General features: G+C 33.1%; 2 protein-coding genes and 1 long non-coding RNA gene across 3 annotated transcripts; all 3 read right to left on the bottom strand.

Annotated features, from left to right (window-relative positions):
* Nucleotides 1-5,952: 5,952 nt before the first annotated feature.
* Nucleotides 5,953-8,006, bottom strand: LOC123886200 (ATP-dependent DNA helicase pif1-like). Its single transcript, XM_045935536.1, has 2 exons — nt 7,700-8,006; nt 5,953-7,619 (listed from the first exon to the last, which is right to left on the bottom strand). Exons 1-2 carry the CDS (start codon nt 8,004-8,006, stop codon nt 5,953-5,955), a joined length of 1,974 nt encoding a protein of 657 aa, XP_045791492.1.
* Nucleotides 8,007-11,456: 3,450 nt separating this feature from the next.
* LOC123884054 lies at nt 11,457-13,296 on the bottom strand. Its single transcript, XR_006800631.1, has 3 exons — nt 13,036-13,296; nt 12,138-12,196; nt 11,457-11,506 (listed from the first exon to the last, which is right to left on the bottom strand). It is a non-coding gene; the product is annotated as an uncharacterized LOC123884054 (long non-coding RNA).
* Nucleotides 13,297-24,098: 10,802 nt separating this feature from the next.
* LOC123886199 lies at nt 24,099-25,059 on the bottom strand. The gene is made up of 2 exons (XM_045935534.1): nt 24,249-25,059; nt 24,099-24,130 (listed from the first exon to the last, which is right to left on the bottom strand). The coding sequence occupies exons 1-2, from the start codon at nt 25,057-25,059 to the stop codon at nt 24,099-24,101; spliced, it is 843 nt and encodes a 280-aa protein (XP_045791490.1).
* Nucleotides 25,060-25,420: the final 361 nt, after the last annotated feature.

Raw genomic sequence — 25,420 nt, 5'->3', positions numbered from 1 at the left:
AGGCCCATTGGGCCTCAAGCCCAATTGGCTTGGCCCAATAACACGTTAACTCTCACTACTCGCTTAATAACTAAAGTATTCGATAAATAACTCAAGTTATTAACTTAATTAAAATGACACGTTAAATAAAATATTTTAACACATAAAAATAATAATATGAAAATTGGGTCGTTACACCCTTCATCTCACTTAACCAATCTCACTAACGCCCCTACGGCGAAACACTCGGTCCGACAACTTTCCTTCTAGTAGTTTCTCATAACTTGTTGCGCCCATTCATTCCACTTCGAACAACATCGTCAATTCCTGAATATTCCGCTTCAAGAACATCTCTACTCATCTCATCTTCTCACATTCGAAACATCTCAGAGGGATACAATCTCCTCCCCCACTTATCTCAAACTCACTCGTACTCTTCCACTAGAACTTTTGGTGCTCACGCCTAACGGTTCTATCGTCTCTAAACATATTCTTCCCAAAAGAAGAAACTAGTATCGACATCGTTTACACGCATGTCGCATACAGGGGCAAAACCTAACCCACGATACCTAAACCCTTACACAAAATCATGTAGGCATCCAAGTAACCTATACTTCCCTCACTTTTCAAAGTTAGGAAATCAAACAACATAAGAAAAATGAATATTGCATAGCAACAATTCATATTCACATTTATTCTAGTCCTAACAAACACAAGAAGACAAGAATCTCACATCTAATCAACTTAGGACAAGACATCAACAAAATAAAATTCTTGTCTGGCTCCCTCGCTTAGCAAAAACTAGCGAGCTCCCGGCGAGACAAGTCAAAAACATTCACAGGATTTAGCAAGACTTAGCGAGACTCAGCGAGGTTCATTCTTCGCCTAGCGAGCACATCCAAAATCTGGGTGCTCTGCTACGGTTTTGAACTTACGCCCACTAAAATCTCGTTTTCTCGACTCACCGATCCACAAAATTCAAAACTCCAATCATATAACAAACACAAACTAGGACACATTAATATCCTACTCTTCTCACCATTTTGAAAATTTAATTTTCACTTACCCAAAAGAAAATAACTCTATATTTTCACCAAAATCTTCAAGAAATAATATTAGTTTTTAAAATTATTTCAAATCATTACCACATGCAGTTTTATATCATGCCGGATCGTCACATGCAGTTTTATATCATGCCGGATCATCACATGCAGTTTTATATCATGCCGGATCGTCAACAATTAGCAATAAGCATCAACCAACCAAGTTTAAACTACACAAAGGTTAAACTCTAAGCATATACAACTATTATAAACATAGAAGTATAACACTCACACCATTACTCACAAAAAGAACGGATAATTTAATCCAATTCACATCACTCATAGTTCCTAAATGAACAACATGAATGATTTCACAAAACAAACAACACAAAATCGTTAGACAAACACGACTGACACACAATACTCACTTGGTCTGACTGCACAGACCTGCTCTGATCGACACATAACCCACACAGTCCGAAGACAACAGGGCTCTGATACCAATTGTAACACCCAAACCCATTATTTATATATTTCTACCTTTAGTAAAATCTTTTTCAAAATACGCGGCGGAAAATCAAAGTTTGTTATTATAAAAGTCATGGTTCGAGCATTACACTCTTCAATCAAAATAATACTAAGGTAATTAATTAGTAAAAATAGTGTTTATACAAAATAATCCTCTTTATCAAAATGTATAGTTTTACAAATAAATACAAGAATGTCATAAAGACTCTATACCCTAAGTACACCCTTTTTCCCGTGTCACAATCAGAGCGGAGCTTCACCGACGACTCGACATCGAATCCCACAAAACCTGTGAATCTGGACACCCAACGGTCCAGCACATAACACATAAAACAGAGTTAGACAACATACTCAAAGTAGAGATTTAACACTTTTACTCAAAACTCTCAAGAACACAAAGTTTTTGAGTTTAATCATTCATAAACTTCGTTTTTAACCATTAAATTCGTTCATACATCATGTTAAAAGCATATTAAGCATGTTATGAACCTTAGAATCGATTTCCATTAAGAAAATTCATCCAAAACTAAAACGAAAATGGGGTGGAGGAAGTTCGGGTGAGGAGAAATCGACATTCTCCCCTTCCTCGAGTCACCCACGAATATGAAATCTACTCTCTTACCTTGGATCGACGAACTCACGAAGATTGCTCCTCGAATCCCTTCTCCAAGCTCTTGCCCTAGCTCTCCTCTTGCTCTCCCTTCTCTCTTCACTCTCACAAGAACATGAGAAAATGAAATGTTCTCTCTCCCTCTTAGGCTATATGGCGCCCCCTCACAAGTCCACAAGGCCCATGGGGCCTCAAGCCCAATAACTTGACTCAACTCGCGTTAACTCTCACTAACTCGTGCGTTAACTAAAACTCTCGATAAATAACTTAAAGTTACTATCTTACTTAAAACCACATCACCAAATAATTAAACACTTAAATAATGAATAATAAATTTGGGTCGTTACATTGTTATTCAAAAATTCATGTTTTTTGTAGTGGACATGGATCCCATGCAGTCACTGCATGTGAACCCATAAATTTCATTTTGATCAAATAAATAATATAGTTTAATAAATTTAGAAGGCTGAGATTAACCTTCAGTCAAAATAGTGATTGTAGGGAATCCATTTTCTTTTGTTCTTTCTAATTCTGATATGGGGTTCACATGGTTAACCAGCAAACTGTTATGGATTTTGTGGATTAACCAATGAACCATTATGTTATATAATTTGAAGACACAAAAACATGAATGAGAAATTGTGCCAAATTGAATATAAAGATTTTTATTAAAAGAATTGGCAAAAAAGCTTGCATCAAATTAAACATGTCTATTGAAAAATTATATCAAATTTAAAATAAAAATGGGGATCTAAATGGAATCTAATATCAAGGGATAAAAGAGGGGCGGATTCCTCTTGTCTGTGATAGTCTCCATCAAGCATTTCAACTTCTAGGCGAAGAACAGGGACAGGTCAAACTTCTATTTTCATGCTGCCCACTCAGCTGTTCCCACCTTCAAGTTTGGTAGTATGAGACAGTTCTAATGTGTACGAGAAAGTCTCAATTGAGTAGAAACTATTTTGGCTAGTCAATACATTCTCAATTTTGCTACACTAACTCTTTCGTTGATTACCATAATGTTCTCGACCAATGCTATTAAAGAACATTGATATGAACATTATGAGTAGTCAATGACGGACTATGTGATCGTTTACAAATGCTACGCCTAATTTCATTCAAAATGACTCATCTCTGATGTATCAAGAAAAAGAGAAAAATTGTGACGAATAACGACTAGAGTTAGAAGAGAAAAAAGAGCATTACAAAAATGAATTTGAACTATAAAGAACCGCACATTTACAATTACAATCACAATCACACATAAAATATGGATGAATTAACCTACCTTTTATCATTGATTAAGCTACCTTGATGCTACCAAGTTAAGTTAACTACCTTATGTAAATAATCACATCAATAGACAAAGCAATTTCAACAACTAGCAGCACAAATGGACAATTCCAAGAATGTTACATATACATTAAAAAATAATACAAGTGTCAATAAAATTGTGCAGCAACTTTCAGATTTTGATATCCCACCATCCAGAAATTTCAGCTTAAAATCTTGTATTAGAACTGAGATTTATTTTTGTCATAAAAAAGAATGAGTTAAAAAATCAACTATTAATTTCAATAGGAAAGCTTCTTTTGGGCCTCACTTCCAAGACCACAAAATTAAGATTCTCGTCCATTCACTAATTGCAAATCTTTTGAATGAGTCCTAAGTTGGAGACTTTTTTAATTGGTATAAAATCTATGCCGGTAGACCATGCAAATAAATTATGGTTGTTCTTTCTACAATATTTTAGTCCCATTTTGAATTTTGTTCTGTTGGAATTACTTAATTGGTTCATTAATTAATTAAGGAATTTGCTTTTGTGACCGGGTCTAACCCAATGTTAGAGACTTTCCCTTAATTTATTTTAATTTATAAAGAATAAAATTTAGATTAGAGGCAACACATTTTTATATAAAGTGAAGGAGTTAAAATCCGATCTCACTAAGAACTTTTACTAGAATTTACGTATAATCTATAAACGGCCAAATTCTAAACATGAGCTCAAGTTAAACTCTGAATGAAAGATTCAACTATTCATGTTAAAGACAATTTGTTATTTTTCAATAAAGTGTGCACATAATATATTTTTTGAGGTAGTAGTTCTTTGTTACTCCTTTTTTTTTTTTAAAAAAAAAGTTAATTTTTTTTCATGAAAGTGATTTCTTAGTAAGGCTTCTAATCATTCTTGTATTTTTTACGAGTGAATGTGGGTCGACGGAGAGTGGGACACATCAATATATGCTTGGTTTGAGGGTTAGTTGGTTCTTGGTGCTCCTCTCGATATAATCTGCTTCTGATTTTTCTTCTTGTCCATTTGGTTGAGATTTTTGTTTGATAGACAACTTGTAGATATATAAAGTGAATTTTTCTCTTCTAATAAGAAAAAAATTCATACACAAATTGGATATCAATATGCAATCCTATTATAACTTATTAAACATGTGGTTGTCACAGCCGTATGATGTTAACGAATGATTGAATTTTTTTTTTTTTTTTTTACATAAACCAACTTAGTTCATTTTATTTAAAATAGTAGGTTCAATACAAGATGGACAATTATTAAAGACTTGGTGATTAGCATAAAAACGAAATACTTCAGTTAAATCATAAACAACTCAGTTAGCTTGTCGCCAACAAATGATTGAAATTATTTTAATACATATAAAATATATATACCGTTTAATCTTAAATCAGAGATCGACAATTTCAAATATATATATATATATATTCAGGGGCGGCTTGCACACATGTGCAAGGTGTGCGACGGCATCGGGCCTCAGCTCAAAATTTTGAGGTCCTATAATATAACTTATATATTATTTATACCTATAAAATATCAGATATTTATTAATAGATTAATTTTTAGGTCCTAAACTAATAGTTATATATTGTTAATGTTCATATAATATCATATGAGTACCAATAGATTAATTATCTATACTCGTAAATATAGTTTTAGTCCATTTTAATCTTTCCATAAAATTTAAACTTAGATTATGAGGTTCATTTTTGACGTTATATACAAAGATAATTATTTTGTATTTCTTATCCCATTTGATTTGATGCAATTGGTTTAATATTAATAATCTATATGTTTACAAGAATAAAAATAATTTTTTTATATTATGCGCAATTTAAATTGACAGTTTTTTTTTAAAAAAAATTATATTTTTTATATTAAGGGACACTTTTATACTTTGCACAGGGCCTCCTAAAACCCGAAGACGCCCCTCGTATATATTGAGATTGACTAATTCGTACTGTATAATTTTATGATTTTACTACCGCAGCAAATCTAATTCCGATTGAAAGTTTGTGCATTTTGTTTTGTTGTGGGGAAACGTTGCTAACCATCAAACATATATTTATTTCAGAATGGGTCCCAAATCCCAATAATTGTTGTGCAATGAATATTTAGGACATGAAGGACCCTTTAACAGGCTCAAGTACTCGAGGTAAGTCAATATACATAAATCAAAGGGTACTTTTTTCACTTTGTGTAAAAATGATCTTGTATTGTATATTAATGAAGTGAATCAATCATAGAATATGCATAACAATGTTATATCTTTTAAATGTATAAATACTAGTGTTTTTTACCCGTGCGTTGCACGATTTAATTTTTTTTTAATGTTTATTTATTATTTTGTGCACAAATTATATTGTGGTATATGTAAAAACAAAGTGATATTGAATTTAAATGATAAACTTTAAATATAATATATTTAAAAAAAAAAAAAAAAAAACACTTAAAGCAATGTGACAACAATCAAAAGTACATACAAAAAGTCAAATATAAATTCTTTGAAAGACTTCTGGATAAACAACATTAACCGTGTTTGTTTTCCCGACATCATTGTCATTAGTGATTAGAATTTTCAAATCAGCTCTAGTTTCAACACGGGAAACTGCAACATATAATTGACCATGGGTAAAAACTTGTCTCGGAAGATATAAACCAACATGGGACAATGTCTGACCCTGACTTTTGTTAATAGTCATGCCAAAGCACAAACAAACGGGAAATTGACGCCGCCGAAAATTGATTGAAACATTAGCATCAGACGGTAATAGACTCATTCTTGACAGATAAACAATGTCGCCAATATTAGTTCCGGTGACAACTTGAGCACCAATAACTTTTTTTCCCATGTAAGTAACTATTAGACGTGTATCATTGCAAAGACCGGAAGAGACATCGACATTCCTCAAAAGCATGATCACAACACCAACTTTAATGATCAGTCTGTGATTTGGCATCCCAGAACATTTAATTTCATTTAGGAATTCAGTTGTAATCCATCTATGATCCACACCGACATCATTATCACCTTTTGTTATTGAATCACAACTAAGATACTGTTTGGAATCACCAGGAATCAACGCAAGCACATAATCATTTATTTTTTCTACAACCTCTAATGTTGGAGCAAGAATAGCTCGATCCTGAAAGAAATTTGGAGTGAACATATTATCGAGTAGATTCGGATAAATTGCCTCAACAACATCACCAATAGGATTCAAAAAACTTCTTATCAAAATATCTTTAGGAATTTCAACAATAGATTCGCCATCTTCAGGAACACCAATTTTGCCATCCCCAATATCAAGTATCCATTCAGCAAATTCTTTTAATTGAGCATTTTCAATTGAGTTTGACGAAAATTGCAATCGCATGTTTTTTGTTAAACATAAAACTCTGCACCTACGCCATAGGTAGGATGAATTCATGGTTGCATGAACAATGTCTGCACGAGTTCCCTTAGGAATAACGGGCAAGATTTGTCTGAAGTCTCCACCAAAAACAACGGTTTTCCCACCAAAAGGCAACGTTTTATTTTTAATATCGATATCACTCATTATGTCTTGGAGAGTTCTTTCAAATTCTTCGAATGCCCATTTATGAATCATTGGTGCCTCATCCCAAATAATCAAACTTGTCACAATTAGCAATTTTGCTTTATCACTACCTTTATTAATTTTGCAACACGATTCCTTAGTTAAAACTAACGGAAGTCCAAACTGCGAATGAGCAGTTTTGCCACCTGGCAGCAAAATAGAAGCTATACCACTAGACGCAACATTTACGACTATTTTTCCTTCTGAACGCAACCTATAAGAAAGAGTTTTCCACAAAAAAGTTTTTCCAGTGCCACCGTAACCATCAACAAAAAACATTGTGCCAACTCCATCATCAACAGTAGCACAGATAGATTGATAAGCGGACAATTGTTCTGAATTTAATTCTTTGAAATACTGATCATGCAGTTTTTTCATTTCATCACAATCGTACTTAAACTCATTTTCGAGCAAAATATTGTTGAACATACCATTGTTTGGATCTTTTAATTGTGGCATGCATTCATAATCATTAAGTGATTTTCCATTATCACGTAGAAAATTATCAATCTCAATAAGACATGATTCTTTTAAATCTTCGGAAGACATAACATAATCTGTATAACAGAAAAATATAGTAAGTACTAAAAAAAAAAAACAACAACCAAAAAAATTACCTGATTAAATATTGACTAACCTGGCAATTTCAATTCCCGACGTTTTTGATATAAAATGCCATCAGCAAATGTTTCCCATAGTTGTTCCCATACGTTAAAAGGATCACTCATGGAGTTGGACATTAATAAATTTGCAAACATTTTTCGAATGGAAAAACCAGATCCAAGTAATGCAACTTCAACAATGGAATCAATAAATTCTCGATCATCTTCCAATAAATGTAATGCACCACAAGCTTCCCTGTATGAATCATATACATGACCATCAACAGTTGGGATATCTTCAAAACTGGTGCATCCAACCTGAACATTTAACAACAACCTCATGTAGAACAACTCACGAGGGTACTTTTTTCACTTTGTGTAAAAATGATCTTGTATTGTATATTAATGAAGTGAATCTTGTTATAATAAATAAATTGGAAGATCAACAAAATTATTATGAAAGACATTTGCTACTATTAATGTTGAAATATCTATCTAAAATGTCAACTTAAAATAGTAATGTAAAATTATCAATGTAAATGTCAACTTACAATAGTAAATCTAAGTTATTTTATTCATAGTTTTAGTAGTATAAATACCACCATTTGGATCATGTAAAAGACACACTTTGAGAGCAATAAGTAATCTCATACAAACTTCTCCATTCTCATAATTAGTATAATATATATTTATAGTATTATAACTACATTAGTAATTTATATCATTATATTAGTCCTTAAAGAATACTTAAATATTTGATTTTCTCAACACGTTATCAGCACGATCGTTTCTATCGGAAGTGATTTACCACTACTAGGTATATATCATCTATCCTTATTACTTTAATCTTTATGATAATTATAATTATTATTCGCCCCGGTTATAGAAAACTGGTAATTTGTCAAGTGATTTATAACTAGAGTGGCTATTATTATTATTATTATTATTATCATTACTTTACCCACTTATTATAGAAAATTGACAACTTTTCAATTACTCTATAATAAGTGTGAATGTTATTATTTAAATTTTGTGTGGAGGTCTAAAATCCCCATAATATCACAAAAGATAATTTTTTATTAATAATACTAATTTCCATGGAGGTGTTCAAAACCCCTATATATTACTAATTTTCATACTTAATGGAGGATTAAAAAACCCCATATGTATGACTAACTTTGATATTTAATGGAGGCATTCAAAACCCCATCTATATTACTAACTTACATACTTAATGGAGGATTAAGAACACCATATGTATGACTAACTTTTATACTTAATGGAGGTATTCAAAACTCAATCTATATTACTAACTTTCATATACTTAATGGAAGATTAAAACCCTATATGTATGACTAACTTTTTATACTTAATGGAGGTGTCCAAAAACCCCATCTATAATGCTAATCTTCATATTAAATTCATATTAAATGGAAGACTAAAATCCTCATCTATAATATTGCTAACTTTAATTCTTAATGGAAGATTAAAATCTCAGTCAATAATATTATTCCACGAAAGATTTATAATTAAGATTTTGAAATTTGATATTATTTAAATATTAATATGTTATTATCATATATGTTCATTAACTTTATATGTTGTTCTCTCCATTTGTGCATATTAAGAGCTAGATGATTTTTATCACACTTGGAATATTTTTACTCATTCCCAACGGTAACAAACAATAAAATTTAACATTTTTCTCATATCCCCTAACGGCCACATAACGGTCACATAACGACCATGAACAGTAAAAGCTTACATTTTTCCACTATCTCCCAACGGCCACAAACCCAACGGTAACGTAACGGACACTTCATAAAATTCACACTATAAATACTTCACATTCACTCAGAAGTTTTCATACCATTCTCAAACTTTTACTCACATTTCCAAAATGTTTAAATTTTTTCTTATGCTTATCACTCTACTTGTCTTTATGTTTTTCATATTCTGGATCACCAAATATGAAGAATTAGGAGAACCTTTTATAGTAGTAACAATATTTGTTGTTTTACCATTATTGATATTAGCCTGGTTTATTAGTTGATAGAATCATGGTTTTTGTAATCATAGCTATTGAATAAAATAATTTTTCCTTTTTTTTTTATAGTTTATACATTAAATATTGATTATGTTCTTCTGTATTTTAGATATAAACATGTCAAACGTTAAGCATCATTTCAAAATTCTAAACATAACCGGAGATAATTACATAACATGGAACAACAACTTAACTGAGTACCTTGCATGTGAGGGGCTCGATAAAATTCTAGAAGGAGATAATGCAGGGATGCAAACAGCTGACTAGGGTTGGGAACAGGTCAGGCCAGGCCAGACCTTGATAGGCCTGAGCCTGGCCTACAATTTTTCTTCAGGCCAGAGCCTGGCCTGCGGCCTATCAAATGTTTTTTTTTGCCTGGCCTGAGCCTTTTAAAAGTCTGGCCTGGCCTTGTAGCCTATTTAAAAGTTTGTGTTACATTAAAGCTTCTCTATATAGTCTTTTTAAATAGGCTAAACAGGCCTTAAAAAGTTCACATTTAAATTTTTATAATTTCTACAACATTAAGAAAAAGCTAATAATATGATTAGCACAATAATTAAAAACTAATAAAATAACAAATACGATTACGACAAAGTCTGCATAATACAAAGTGTTTGCTAAGTGTAGTCAGCAACAAGCCAACAACCAAAATATAGGATGAGTTGCTACTTGCTCGAGAGAATGAGAGATGGAATGGAGGTAGGGTTTCTATTTTTAATTTATATGCGTGAAATATAAAAACAAATATATTTTCTCTGTTTTGTTAAAAAAAATAAAAAATCTCTGAAATTTTGTATTTATATAAATAATATTTTTTTATAAGATATAAATAATAATTATTATAAACAGGCCGACCTATCAGGCTTCGTAGCCCTTTTTAGAAGCCTAAGCCTGACCTATTTATGTAAACAGGCCGTTTTCAAAGCCTAAGCCTGACATTTTTAATAATCAGGCCAGGCTAGGCTTATACAGGCCAGGCCGAAGGCCCCTGTAGGCCGCCTGGCCTATTCCCAACCCTACAGCTGACTCACAGGAATTAGCAATGAAAAAATCGAAAGTAAATCGAATAATTAAACACCACCTTGATGATGGATTGCAAACAGAATATTCAAATGCCAAGGATCCCAAAATACTATGGGACAAACTTAAGGCAAGATTTGGGCATCAGAGGAAAGTCTTGTTACCCTCATTAATGGATCAGTGGAACAAATTAAGGTTCCAAGATTATAAAAGTGTTGTTGAATATAACTCTTCCATGCACCAAATTATTGCACAATTAGAATTTTGTGGCGTGGTTATAACTGAAGAACGGAAATTGGAAAAAACATTTTCAACTTTCCATGCATCCCAAGTGTAACACCCCGTTTTTCAAAGCATAAAAAGGGGTATTATTATTTTTTTTTTTAAAACAACACGCTTAAATAAAATGGCGCGCGTGAACGCCCGCAGCTATCTCGGCAATTCGTCATTCAATAGAAAATAAATATAACATCGACACATTATATTACAGGGCTTCCTCGAAGCAAAGTGTGTACCTGAATAATTTACATACGGCGGATACATTAAGTTCATCAACCAAAAGACACGAGTTATGAACCGAATATATCACAAGGCCAAAAGGCACTAAACATGTCTGAGTATTAATGTATAAGACATACAGTCATCCAAAAATACAAACTAAGCCCTAAGCCTAACCAAAAGTGTAGCCTAAAAAGCGCTACTCTCTACACTCCGGGATAGTCCACGAAGTCCTCGCCGTCCACACGGCCTACGGTCTCAGATGGCGCTCCATCGTCTGGGGGTGGGAGGAGCCCGCGATGTATACATGCAAAAGTAAGGGTCACCAACAGTAACAAATAGGCAAATAGCATTTAACATAAATACAAGTATTGAGCAATTAACATGTATACAAATATTAGGCAATTACCACAAAGTCGCACCCAAGCATAATAAATAAAATGCGCACATAGCCTAATGCAAAACTCTAATGAATGGTGGTGTCATTCACTGTGCACCACTGGAACGCCATTCACTGTACGTCACCGTGACGCCATTCACTGTACGTCACATGCATGATTTCCGGAAATTAACCTCACCGCAGGGAGTCGTAAACATTCTAGTAATGCCATTCACTGTACATCACAAGCTTACTAAAATAAATAGATAAGAGACTCTTGTGTAACGTCATTCACTGTGCGTTACGAGTCTAATACTCAAAAATACAAAAGACATTTAGTAACGCCATTCACTGTACGCACATGTCTACCAATGAATGCATGAACATATAACTTCACATCATATGCTAATGCAACCCTACAAACCATCCAAAAATGAATACATTTCACATGCATTTCAAACAAATTCAAACATCAAATATTTCATGGCTTTTGACATAATTTAAAGTCATGGATAGAAGATGCCCTTACCTCGGCAAAAGTTTCCAATCACACAATCGAACGCGCAATTAAACACCGTTACTCGTTTCCTAAAATAATACACATAATACCATAAGTCACTCTCCGACAAAACCAAAGGAACGAACCTATTCTACACAATCGAAAGGGGTTCTAAGGATACGTTCTAACACTCTCGGATAGTGTTTTCGAGACCTCCCTAATTGATCACCAATTCAAGTAAAACTCTTTTAAACACAATTTTCGACCAAATAGTTTTCAAACTAAAATGACCATAACACATTCAATTCTTGTCCAATCGAGACGAACCATACGCCAAACTCTTCGTCTCGAAAAGACGGATCAAATGGTTAAGTTTTTTTGGAACTGGAACAATTTTAAATGGACGAAAATGCCCCTGCACAGTTTGTCCAGAATTGAGAAATCAAGGCATTCTCCCACAAATTTTCATTTTTAAAACCATAGCCTTGATCACTTAGTTCCCAAAATCATTTATTTGAACAAACAAACATTTTTCTAAACCACAAACTAAAACTCATGAAAGTTTCCTCTTGAACACTCAAGAACAATTTTCTTGTTTTTCAAAACTAAACCCTTTTTCACATATCCATTTCTCTAAAAGCTTTAAAACAACTCATTAAACACAAAAACTAAACCATTTTCCATGTTCTTGATCAATTAGAATTTTCTTCAAAAACCCTAATCCCATTTCTTCATGAGCTTCTCATCAAACTCATGGAATCCAACAAACTAAACCTAAACAATCTTAGTTAAACACTCATGAACACATCCTATGGATCACAATTCATTTTCTAACAAATTCTCAAATTATTTTTCTCAAGAACATAAACATAAATCATCAAACCCTAAGGGTTTGGCCAGCTATAGAGGAAAGAAAGGATCAAGTTACCTTAGTGATGTTACTCTTGCAAGTTCCAAGGATTCAACTAGCTTTGGATGAGATGATTTGGTCAAGAAATGAGAATTTTGGGATGAATAGTATGAAGGGGAATGGTTCACGGTTTTGAAGAGGAAAAGAGGAGTGAAAATCTGATTTTTCTAAGTCCTTTAAGTGCCTAAACCTCCTTACTATACAAAGGTCTTTGCCATTCCTAGCCCTTGGATCAAATGTGCAACTAAAGCCTTGTTAATTCCTAGCCAATGGATCAAGTTTGACTTTTGAGACCACAAGATATTTTCATAAAGTGTTAGTGATTAAAACCCTCCACAGACGAGTCGCGTTACGCTCACGGACGAAAGTCGCGAAATAAGAAAATTAAGAATTTAAATGTCCTTTAAAAATGGTTTACGAAAAGTTACTCGAAATATTTTTCCTCGACTGTGATTCTCAACCCTAACTCTTAAAAATATTTTAAGGACATTTCCTAACTCACGCCGATATATAAAACTTCGGGTTAAATTTTAAAAGAATTCCGAGTTCGAAAGATTTCGGAACGTCGGACAAATTTTAGATCGTTTTATAAGAAAATAGGTTAACGCGAAAAATGAAATTCTAAAAACACAGGAACGTTCGCGCTCTCAAAAGAAGACCAACAAAACAAACCCCAAACAATTCTGACACTCGAGCGAGAAACAGACACCATCTCAGCAAATAATGTCGTTAATCGACGATACACGAACCAAATACTTAAAACCCTAAACCAGCTAACCACAACCCATGGTTCTCACACCAAACAATGCTATCAAGCATTTCTTAACTCAACCAATAAACCTCGGAATCGAAAACTACGCGAAAAATTAAGCAAAAAGGCTCCGGGTACAAAAACCCCTAAAAGTCAACAAAAGTCAACAACTCTGAAAACGACTAAAAACGCCTCAAAACGACTCCGTCGACTTCAACCAACAAAACATACTCATTTATTCCACTATTTCCAAAATACATTCAAACAATTAACACACTTAAAGTAAGGTGGAATTTAGGGTCTTACACCAAGTATTGTTGCAACAACAATATAGAATGAGGGGATTTACTGAGTACTCTGATTTGGTCGCAGCTCTTTTGGTGGCAGAACAAAACAATGAGCTCCTGATAAAAAACCACCAGACACGTCCCACAGGAACAATAGTGACGCAGTACAAAAGCGTGAAGGAAAAGCAAGCGCTAATCCTATAATAAAACACAGGTTCGCAAGCGACAAACCTGTTAGATAAGACTCTGGAATCCACCAGATTTTCGGAATCCACCAGAAAAAATAACTAATCTAGAATCCACTAGATTTCCGGAATCCACCAGAATGAGTAATTTGGAATCCACCAAATTTGAGAAAAATCTCTGTAATTTTATTAAATCAAAAGGTTGCCTTTCAAGGCTACAAAAGTTTAGTTTAAATAGTAGTGAAAAATAAAAATAACAAATCTCCTAAAAGATAGTAAAAGAAAATAACACATCTAGCTAAAATGAAATCATAAATCTTGCTAAAATATAAAAATAATAAATCTAGTTAAAATATAAAATTAAATCTTCACTAAATCTTTCTAAAATATAGTAAAATTAAATCTTCACTATTTTTAAAGTCAACCTTTCTTGCGCGCCACTTGATCTTCAATCTGGCGCGGCCAACCTTCCTATATCAAATAGCATACCCCGAAATAAATGCAACAACATTTAATCGTGGGCGTGGTGGCCATAATCGTCATAAAGGACGAGGGGGTAAAGCTCATTTTGATGGTCGAGGCAGAAATCACAGTCGAAACCACTTTCGTGGTCGAGGTCGTGGACGAGGATATGCAAATAATTATAGGCCTCCTAAATATGACAAAAATAATAAGAATCATCAAGGTAAAGGTAAATATATCCAAGAAGGTCCCTCAAGGAACCGTGATGATATATGTTTTAGATGCGGAAAGAATGGACATTAGTCTAAGACGTGTAGGACACCAGAACACCTGTGTAAAAGATACAAGGCCTCTGTAGAAGAAAAGGAAAAGGAAGTAAATTTTAATGAAGTTGAACCCAATAATGATACTACCTACCTTGAGACTGCTGATTTTATTGAAGAAGAAAATGAAATGAATTTGAATTAAGTAACTAATTAAATATGTATTTGAATAATGTGTGGTATGCTCGAATTACTTAATAATACGTATGACTTGTGTGGTGTGCTTGAATTACTTAATAATATGTATGACTTGTGTGGTGTGCATTGTGTAATATTTGGTTATTGAATAATAATGTTGAATGTATTATATTGATTTATTGTTTTCCTATCTTTAATCTTGATTTTATTTCAAGAAGGTCAGACATGGAACATGTCAAAGACATTTGCATCCCGGACAGTGGAACTACCCACACGATCCTCAAAAGTAAGAAATATTTCACTGACTTAAATTCTACTAAAGGTGTGATAAATACTATCTCAGGACCTGCTGATTTAATAGAAGGGACAGATAATGCTATGTTCATGTTACCAAATGGAACAAAATTTGTCATTAATGATGCTTTATATTCTCCTAAATCAAAGAGAAATTTGTTGAGTTTTAATGATATATCGTCAAGGGTATGACACTGAAACTGTAACTGAAGGTAATATGAAATATATTAATATTACTACTAATGTTTCTGGAAAGAAGAAAACCTTAGAAAAGCTACCAAAATTGCCTTCGGGATTACATTATACATATATACATGAAATTGAATGTAATTTGGTAGTAAAAGAAGACCCAAAAAATATGATTTTATGGCATGACCGTTTAGGTCACCCTGGTTCAACAATGATGCGAAAAATAATTGAAAGTACTCATGGTCATCCTTTGAAAGGTTTAAAGTTTACAAAAGAGGATAGACCATGTGAAGCCTGTTCTCTTAGAAAACTAATATAACAAAACATTTACCATGCAAAATTCATACATAATCACCTGCATTTCTTGAAAGGATTCAAGGTGATATATGTGGACCTATCCATCCACCGTCTGGACCATTCAGATATTTTATGGTATTAATTGATGCATATAGTAGATGGTCGTATGTTTGTTTATTGTCAAGTCATGATATGACATTTGCAAAATTTCTTGCACAAATAATTAAATTAAGGGCACAATTTCCTGATTATACTATAAAGAAAATTAGACTTGACAATGCTGGTGAATTTACATCAGAATCATTCAATAATTATTGCATGTCAGTTGGAATCTCTGTTGAACACCCTGTTCCTCATGTGCATACACAAAATGGTTTAGCTGAGTCGTTAATAAAACGTCTTCAATATATAGCTAGACCATTAATAATGAGAACTAAGCTACCAGTTACTGTTTGGGGTCATGCAATTTTACATGCTGCAGCACTCATCCGTCTAAGGCCGAGTGCTGATCATAAACACATCCCTTATCAGCTTGCAATTGGTAAGGAACCAAATATTTCACATTTAAATTTTTTGGTTGTGCAGTATATGTCCCAATAGCTCCACCACAGAGAACAAAGATGGGACCACAAAGGAGATTGGAAATATATGTAGGGTATGAATCACCGTCTATTATTGGATACCTTGAACCTTTAACAAGTGATGTTTTTCAAGCAAGATTTGATGATTGTCATTTTGATGAAACAAAATTTCCAACACTAGGGGGAGAAAATAAACAAATAGAAAATGAAATAACATGGTATGTACCATCTTTATTACATTTGGACCCATATAATAAATCATGGGAAGAAAATCTAAAGAAAATAGTACACTTACAAGATTTAGCAAACCAACTGCCAGATTCATTTACTGATTTGAAAAGAGTGACAAAGTCACATGTACCAGCTATAAATGTCCCAGCTAGAATTGAGATTTCAAAAACAAATGATGTAGCAAGTACATCCAAGGCACGCTTGAAGCGTGGCCGACGTATGGGATCCAAAGACAAAAATCCCCGAAAAAGAAAAGAAACAGAAAAGGTGAATATGATTGAAAGTGATCCTGAAAAGACACTAGATAATAACAAATCTATGATTGAAAATTGTGCTCTCGAAGAAGCACAAAATGATGACAATGAGATCATTAATAATGAAACTAATAACAAGAATGATCTCGAGATTTCAATAAATTATTTTAATACAGGAAATCTGTGGAGCCGAAAAGGTATGAACATTGATGAAATATTTTCATTCTCCATTGCATGTGAAATCATAAATGAAAATGATGATCCTGAACCCAAAACTGTGAATGAATGTCAAAATAGACATGATTGGAAAAATTGGAAAGATGCGATAAATATTGAGTTAAACTCTCTTAAAAATCGAAAAGTATTTGGACCCATTGTGGATATACCTGAAGGTGTGAAACCTGTTGGGTATAAGTGGGTCTTTGTAAGAAAACGAAATGAGAAAAATGAGATTGTAAGATACAAGGCTCGTCTTGTTGTACAAGGTTTTTCCCAAAGACCAGGAATTGATTATGAGGTAACATATTCTCCTGTTATGGATGCCATTACTTTTCGTTATTTAATTGGTTTATCAGTATTTAACAAATTGGACATGTATCTCATGGATGTTGTTACTGCTTACTTGTATGGATCACTTGATAGTGACATATATATATATATATATATATATATATATATATATATATATATATATATATATATATATATATATATATATATATATATATATATATATATATATATATGAAAATCCCTGAAGGATTTAAGATGCCTGAAACATCAAAACCTAGAGAGACGTATGCAATAAAGTTCCAGAGGTCATTATATGGGTTAAAGCAGTCAGGGCGCATGTGGTATAATAGACTGAGTGAATATTTATTTAAAGAAGGCTATGTAAATAATCTTATTTGCCCTTGTGTTTTTATAAGAAAAAACAATATCTGGTTTTGTAATAATCGTTGTCTATGTTGATGATTTAAATATCATTGGTACTAATAAAGAAATTAAAGAAGCAAGAGATTACTTAAAGAAAGAATTTGAAATGAAAGATTTGGGGAAAACCAAATTCTGTCTTGGTTTGCAATTTGAATATACTAAAAATGGTATATTGGTACATCAATCAAACTATACAGAAAGGGTGTTGAAAAGATTAAACATGGACAAAGCCAACCCTTTGAGTATCCCAATGATGGGCAAAACATTAAATGTTGAAAAGGACCCGTTTAGACCTAAGGAAGAAAATGAAGCAGATCTTGGCTATGAAGTACCATACCTCAGTGCCATTGGGGCACTCATGTACCTTGCCAATTGTACAAGACTTGATATAGCCTTTGCAGTGAATTTACTAGCAAGATTCAGTTCATGTCCTACAAAGAGACATTGGAAAGGAATAAAACATATATTTCGATATCTCCGAGGTACTTCTGATCTTGGTTTGTTTTATTCTAACAATACAAAACCAGTTTTACTTGGTTATGCAGATGCAGGATAATTTTCAGATCCACGTAATGCTAAATCACAGACTGGATATGTGTTTACATATGGTGACACCGCAATATCATGGAGATCTCAAAAGCAAACACTTGTAGCAACTTCTTCAAATCATGCTGAAGTAATTGCCCTCCATGAATCTAGCAAAGAATGTAGATGGTTGAGATCAGTAACTCAACATATCCAAGGAACGTCTGGTTTACCAACTGATAAGAATCCAACAATTTTGTATGAAGACAATGCTGCATGTGTTACCCAGATGAAAGAAGGTTACATCAAAAGTGATAGAACCAAACACATCCCTCCAAAATTCTTCTCATTCATGCAAGAGCTAGAAAGAAACAAAGAGGTTGATATTCAATATATTCGTTCAAGTGAAAATGTGGCCGATCTCTTTACAAAGGCACTTCCTACATCAGTTTTCAAGAAACACGTACGAAGTATTGGAATGCGTCACTTTCGAGATATTTGAAGAAGAATTACCTATGCTTGGTTAAGGGGGAGCATAACGTTGTACTCTTTTTCCCTTATTGAGGGTTTTATCCCAATGAATTTTTCCTAATAAGGTTTTTAACGAGGCAACGTATGTTCCCATCACAATCTCCTCGACTAAGCTTCAATAAAGCACCATGATAAATATTTCAAAGGGGGGGTGTTATAATAAATTGGAAGATCAACAAAATTATCATGAAAGACATTGGTTACTATTAATGTTGAAATATCTATCTAAAATGTCAACTTAAAATAGTAATGTAAAATTATCAATGTAAATGTCAACTTACGATACTAAATCTAAGTTATTTTATTCATAGTTTTAGTAGTATAAATACCACCCTTTGGATCATGTAAAAGGCACACTTTGAGAGCAATAAGTAATCTCATACAAACTTCTCCATTCTCATAATTAGTATAATATATATTTATAGTATTATAACTACATTAATAATTTATATTATTATATTAGTCCTTAAAGAATACTTAAACATTTGATTTTCTCAACAAATCTATACTTTTTACAATGTTATATCTTTTAAATGTATAAATATAAAGCCATTATTTTTGTCTAGTAGTGAGAGATTTGCATAATATACCTGAAATTTTAGGTTCAATCGTCATTGCCAACATTGTAAACAAAAAAAAAAAATATAGATATAACTTTTTAAAAATTTAAAAGATTCTAAATTTATAGATATTGTTGAGAAATTTAAATATTTAATTATTTATTAGGTACTAATAGGATGATAAAATTACTAATCTAGTTATAAGCTGCAAATATTAAATTAAAACTTAAGAAAATTATGAGAGTAGAAGGGTTAGATGTATTCATATCATTCATGAAAGGTGCCTTTTACATTGAACACAAAGTGGCTTTTTATACTAGTAAAGCCATGAATAAAAACAAATTAAATTTACTATTCTAAGTTGACAAAGATAGATAATAATCTATATTACTATTTTAAGTTGACATTATCCATGAATATTTCAACATTAATAGTGAAACATCTCTTTCACCTTAATTTGATGATTTATTTAATTACTTATAACACTCCCCCTTTGAAATATTCATCATAGTGCTCCATTTAATTTTGTTGAGAAGAATGTGATGGGAACATACGTTGCCTCGTTAAAAACCTTATTAGGAAAAACCCATTGGGATAAAAACCTCAATAAGGGAAAAAGAGTACAACATTATGCTCCCCCTTAACCAAGCCTAGGTAATTCTTCTTCAAATGTCTCGAAGGTGACGCATTCCAATACTTCGTACGTGTTTCTTGAAGACTGATGTGGAAAGTGCCTTTGTAAAGAGATCGGCCACATTTTCACTCGAACGAATGTATTGAATATCAACCTCTTTGTTTCTTTCTAGCTCTTGTGTGAATGAGAAGAATTTTGGAGGGATGTGTTTGGTTCTATCACTTTTGACGTATCCTTCTTTCATCTGAGTAACACATGCAGCATTGTCTTCATACAAAATTGTTGGATTCTTATCAGTTGGTAAACCAGACGTTCCTTGGATATGTTGAGTTACTGATCTCAACCATCTACATTCTTTGCTAGCTTCATGGAGGGCAATTACTTCAGCATGATTTGAAGAAGTTGCTACAAGTGTTTGCTTTTGAGATCTCCATGATATTGCGGTGTCACCATATGTAAACACATATCCAGTCTGTGATTTAGCATTATGTGGATCTGACAAATATCCTGCATCTGCATAACCAAGTAAAACTGGTTTTGTATTGTTAGAATAAAACAAACCAAAATCAGAAGTACCTCGGAGATATCGAAAAATATGTTTTATTCCTTTCCAATGTCTCTTTGTAGGACATGAACTGAATCTTGCTAGTAAATTCACTGCAAAGGCTATATCAGGCCTTGTACAGTTGGCAAGGTACATGAGTGCCCCAATGGCACTGAGGTATGGTACTTCAGAGCCAAGATCTGTTTCATTTTCTTCCTTAGGTCTAAACGGATCCTTTTCAACATTTAATGTTCTGCCCATCATTGGGGTACTCAAAGGGTTGGCTTTGTCCATGTTGAATCTTTTCAATACCCTTTCTGTATAGTTTGATTGATGTACCAATATACCATTTTTAGTATATTCAATTTGCAAACCAAGGCAGAATTTGGTTTTCCCCAAATCTTTCATTTCAAATTCTTTCTTTAAGTAATCTCTTGCTTCTTTAATTTCTTTATTGGTACCAATGATATTTAAATCATCAACATAGACAGCGATTATTACAAAACCAGATATTGTTTTTCTTATAAAAACACAAGGGCAAATAGGATTATTTACATAGCCTTCTTTAAATAAATATTCACTCAGTCTGTTATACCACATGCGTCCTGACTGCTTTAACCCGTATAATGACCTCTGCAACTTTATTGCATACGTCTCTCTGGGTTTTGAGTTTTCAGGCATCTTAAATCCTTCCGGGATTTTCATATATATGTTACTATCAAGTGATCCATACAAGTAAGCAGTAACAACATCCATGAGATACATGTCCAATTTGTTAAACACTGATAAACCAATTAAATAACGAAAAGTAATGGCATCCATAACAGGAGAATATGTTACCTCATAATCAATTCCTGGTCTTTGGGAAAAACCTTGTGCAACAAGACGAGCCTTGTATCTTACAATCTCATTTTTCTCATTTCGTTTTCTTACAAAGACCCACTTATACCCAACAGGTTTCACACCTTCAGGTATATCCACAATGGGTCCAAATACTTTTCGATTTTTAAGAGAGTTTAACTCAGTATTTATCGCATCTTTCCAATTTTTCCAATCATGTCTATTTTGACATTCATTCACAGTTTTGGGTTCAGGATCATCATTTTCGTTTATGATTTCACATGCAATTGAGAACGAAAATATTTCATCAATGTTCATACCTTTTCGGCTCCACAGATTTCCTGTATTAACATAATTTATTGAAATCTCGAGATCATTCTTGTTATCAGCTTCATTATTAATGATCTCATTGTCATCATTTTGTGCTTCTTCGAGAGCACAATTTTCAATCATGGATTTGTTGTTATCTAGTGTCTTTTCAGGATCACTTTCAATCATATTCACCTTTTCTGTTTCTTTTCTTTTTCGGGGATTTTTGTCTTTGGATCCCATAGGTCGGCCACGCTTCAAGCGTGCCTTGGATGTACTTGCTACATCATTTGTTTTTGAAATATCAATTCTAGCTGGGACATTTATAGCTGGTACATGTGACTTTGTCACTCTTTTCAAATCAGTGAATGAATCTGGCAGTTGGTTTGCTAAATCTTGTAAGTGTACTATTTTCTTTACATTTTCTTCCCATGATTTATTATATGGGTCCAAATGTAATAAAGATGGTACATACCATGTTATTTCATTTTCTATGTGTTTATTTTCTCCCCCTAGTGTTGGAAATTTTGTTTCATCAAAATGACAATCAGCAAATCTTGCCTGAAAAACATCACCTGTCAAAGGTTCAAGATATCTAATAATAGACGGTGATTCATACCCTACATATATTCCCAATCTCCTTTGAGGTCCCATTTTTGTTCTTTGTGGTGGAGCTATTGGGACATATACTGCACAACCAAAAATTTTTAAATGGGAAATATTTGGTTCCTTACCAATTGCAAGCTGATAAGGGGTGTGTTTATGATCAGCACTCGGCCTTAGACGGATGAGTGCTGCAGCATGTAAAATTGCATGACCCCAAACAGTAACTGGTAGCTTAGTTCTCATTATTAATGGTCTAGCTATATATTGAAGACGTTTTATTAACGACTCAGCTAAGCCATTTTGTGTATGCACATGAGGAACAGGGTGTTCAACAGTGATTCCAACCGACATGCAATAATTATTGAATGATTCTGATGTAAATTCACCAGCATTGTCAAGTCTAATTTTCTTTATAGTATAATCAGGAAATTGTGCTCTTAATTTAATTATTTGTGCAAGAAATTTTGCAAATGCCATATCACGACTTGACAATAAACAAACATACGACCATCTACTAGATGCATCAATTAATACCATAAAATATCTGAATGGTCCAGACGGTGGATGGATAGGTCCACATATATCACCTTGAATCCTTTCAAGAAATGCAGGTGATTCTGTATGAATTTTGCCTGGTGAATGTTTTGTTATTAGTTTTCCAAGAGAACAGGCTTCACATGGTTTATCCTCTTTTGTAAACTTTAAACCTTTCAAAGGATGACCATGAGTACTTTCAATTATTTTTCGCATCATTGTTGAGCCAGGGTGACCTAAACGGTCATGCCATAAAATCATAGTTTTGGGGTCTTCTTTTACTACCAAATTACATTCAATTTTATGTATATATGTATAATGTAATCCCGAAGGCAATTTTGGTAGCTTTTCTAAGGTTTTCTTCTTTCCAGAAACATTAGTAGTAATATTAATATATTTCATATTGCCTTCAGTTACAGTTTCAGTGTCAAACCCTTGACGATATATGTCATTAAAACTCAACAAATTTCTCTTTGATTTAGGAGAATATAAAGCATCATTAATGACAAATTTTGTTCCATTTGGTAACATGAACATAGCATTATCTGTCCCTTCTATTAAATCAGCAGGTCCTGAGATAGTATTTATCACACCTTTAGTAGAATTTAAATCATTGAAATATTTCTTACTTTTGAGGATCGTGTGGGTAGTTCCACTGTCCGGGATGCAAATGTCTTTGACATGTTCCATGTCTGACCTTCTTAAAATAAAATCAAGATTAAAGATAGGAAAACAATAATATAATACATTCAACATTATTATTCAATAACCAAATATTACACAATGCCCACCACATAAGTCATACATATTATTAAGTAATTCAAGCACAGCACACAAGTCACACATATTATTAAGTAATACAAGCATACCACACAAGTCACACATATTATTAAGTAATACAAGCACACCACACAAGTCACACATATTATTAAGTAATACAAGCACACCACACATTATTCAAATACTTATTTAATTAGTTACTTAATTCATATTCATTTCATTTTCTTCTTCAACAAAATCAGCAGCCTCAAGGTAGGTAGTATCATTATTGGGTTCAACTTCATTAAAATTTACTTCCTTTCCCTTTTCTTCAACAGATGCCCTGTATTTTTTACACAGGTGTTCTGGTGTCCTACACGTCTTAGACCAATGTCCATTCTTTCCGCATCTAAAACAGATATCATCACGGTTCCTTGAGGGACCTTCTTGGATATATTTACCTTTACCTTGATGATTCTTATTATTTTGGTCATATTTAGGAGGCCTATAATTATTCATATATCCTCGTCCACGACCTCTACCACGAAAGTGGTTTCGACCGTGATTTCTGCCTCGACCATCAAAATGAGCTTTACCCCCTCGTCCTTTATGACGATTATGGCCACCACGCCCACGATTAAATGTTGTTGCATTTATTTCGGGGTATGCTATTGTTCCTGTGGGACGTGTCTGGTGGTTTTTTATCAAGAGCTCATTGTTTTGTTCTGCCACCAAAAGAGCTGCGACCAAATCAGAGTACTCAGTAAATCCCCTCATTCTATATTGTTGTTGCAACAATACTTGGGATGCATGGAAAGTTGAAAATGTTTTTTCCAATTTCTGTTCTTCAGTTATAGCCACACCGCAAAATTCTAATTGTACAATAATTTGGTGCATGGCAGAGTTATATGCAACAACACTTTTATAATCTTGGAACCTTAATTTGTTCCACTGATCCATTAATGAAGGTAACAGGACTTTCCTCTGATGTCCAAATCTTGCCTTAAGTTTGTCCCATAGTATTTTGGGATCCTTGGCATTTGAATATTCTGTTTGTAAACCATCATCAAGGTGGTGTTTAATTATCCGATTTACTTTCGATTTTTTCATTGCTAATTCCTGTGAGTCAGCTGTTTGCACCTCTGCATTATCTCCTTCTAGAATTTTATCGAGCCCCTCACATGCAAGGTACTCAGTTAAGTTATTGTTCCATGTTATGTAATTATCTCCGGTTATGTTTAGAATTTTGAAATGATGCTTAACGTTTGACATGTTTATATCTAAAATACAAAAGAACAGAATCAATTTTTTTTAATGTATAAACAATGACAAAAAAAATAAATTATTTTATTCAATAGCTACGATTACAAAAACCATGATTCTATCAGCTAATAAACCAGGCTAATACTAGTAATGGTAAAACAACAAATATTGTTACTATTATAAAAGGTTCTCCTAATTCTTCATATTTGGTGATCCAGAAGATGAAAAACATAAAGACAAGTAGAGTGATAAGCATAAGAAAAAATTTAAACATTTTGGAAATGTGAGTAAAAGTTTGAGAATGGTATGAAAACTTATGAGTGAAGGTGAAGTATTTATAGGTGAATTTTATGAAGTGTCCGTTACGTTA

The sequence above is a fragment of the Trifolium pratense genome, linkage group LG5, assembly GCF_020283565.1.
Source record: "Trifolium pratense cultivar HEN17-A07 linkage group LG5, ARS_RC_1.1, whole genome shotgun sequence".
NCBI classification, from domain to species: domain Eukaryota; kingdom Viridiplantae; phylum Streptophyta; class Magnoliopsida; order Fabales; family Fabaceae; genus Trifolium; species Trifolium pratense.
This window is presented reverse-complemented; position numbering and strand designations above follow the sequence as displayed.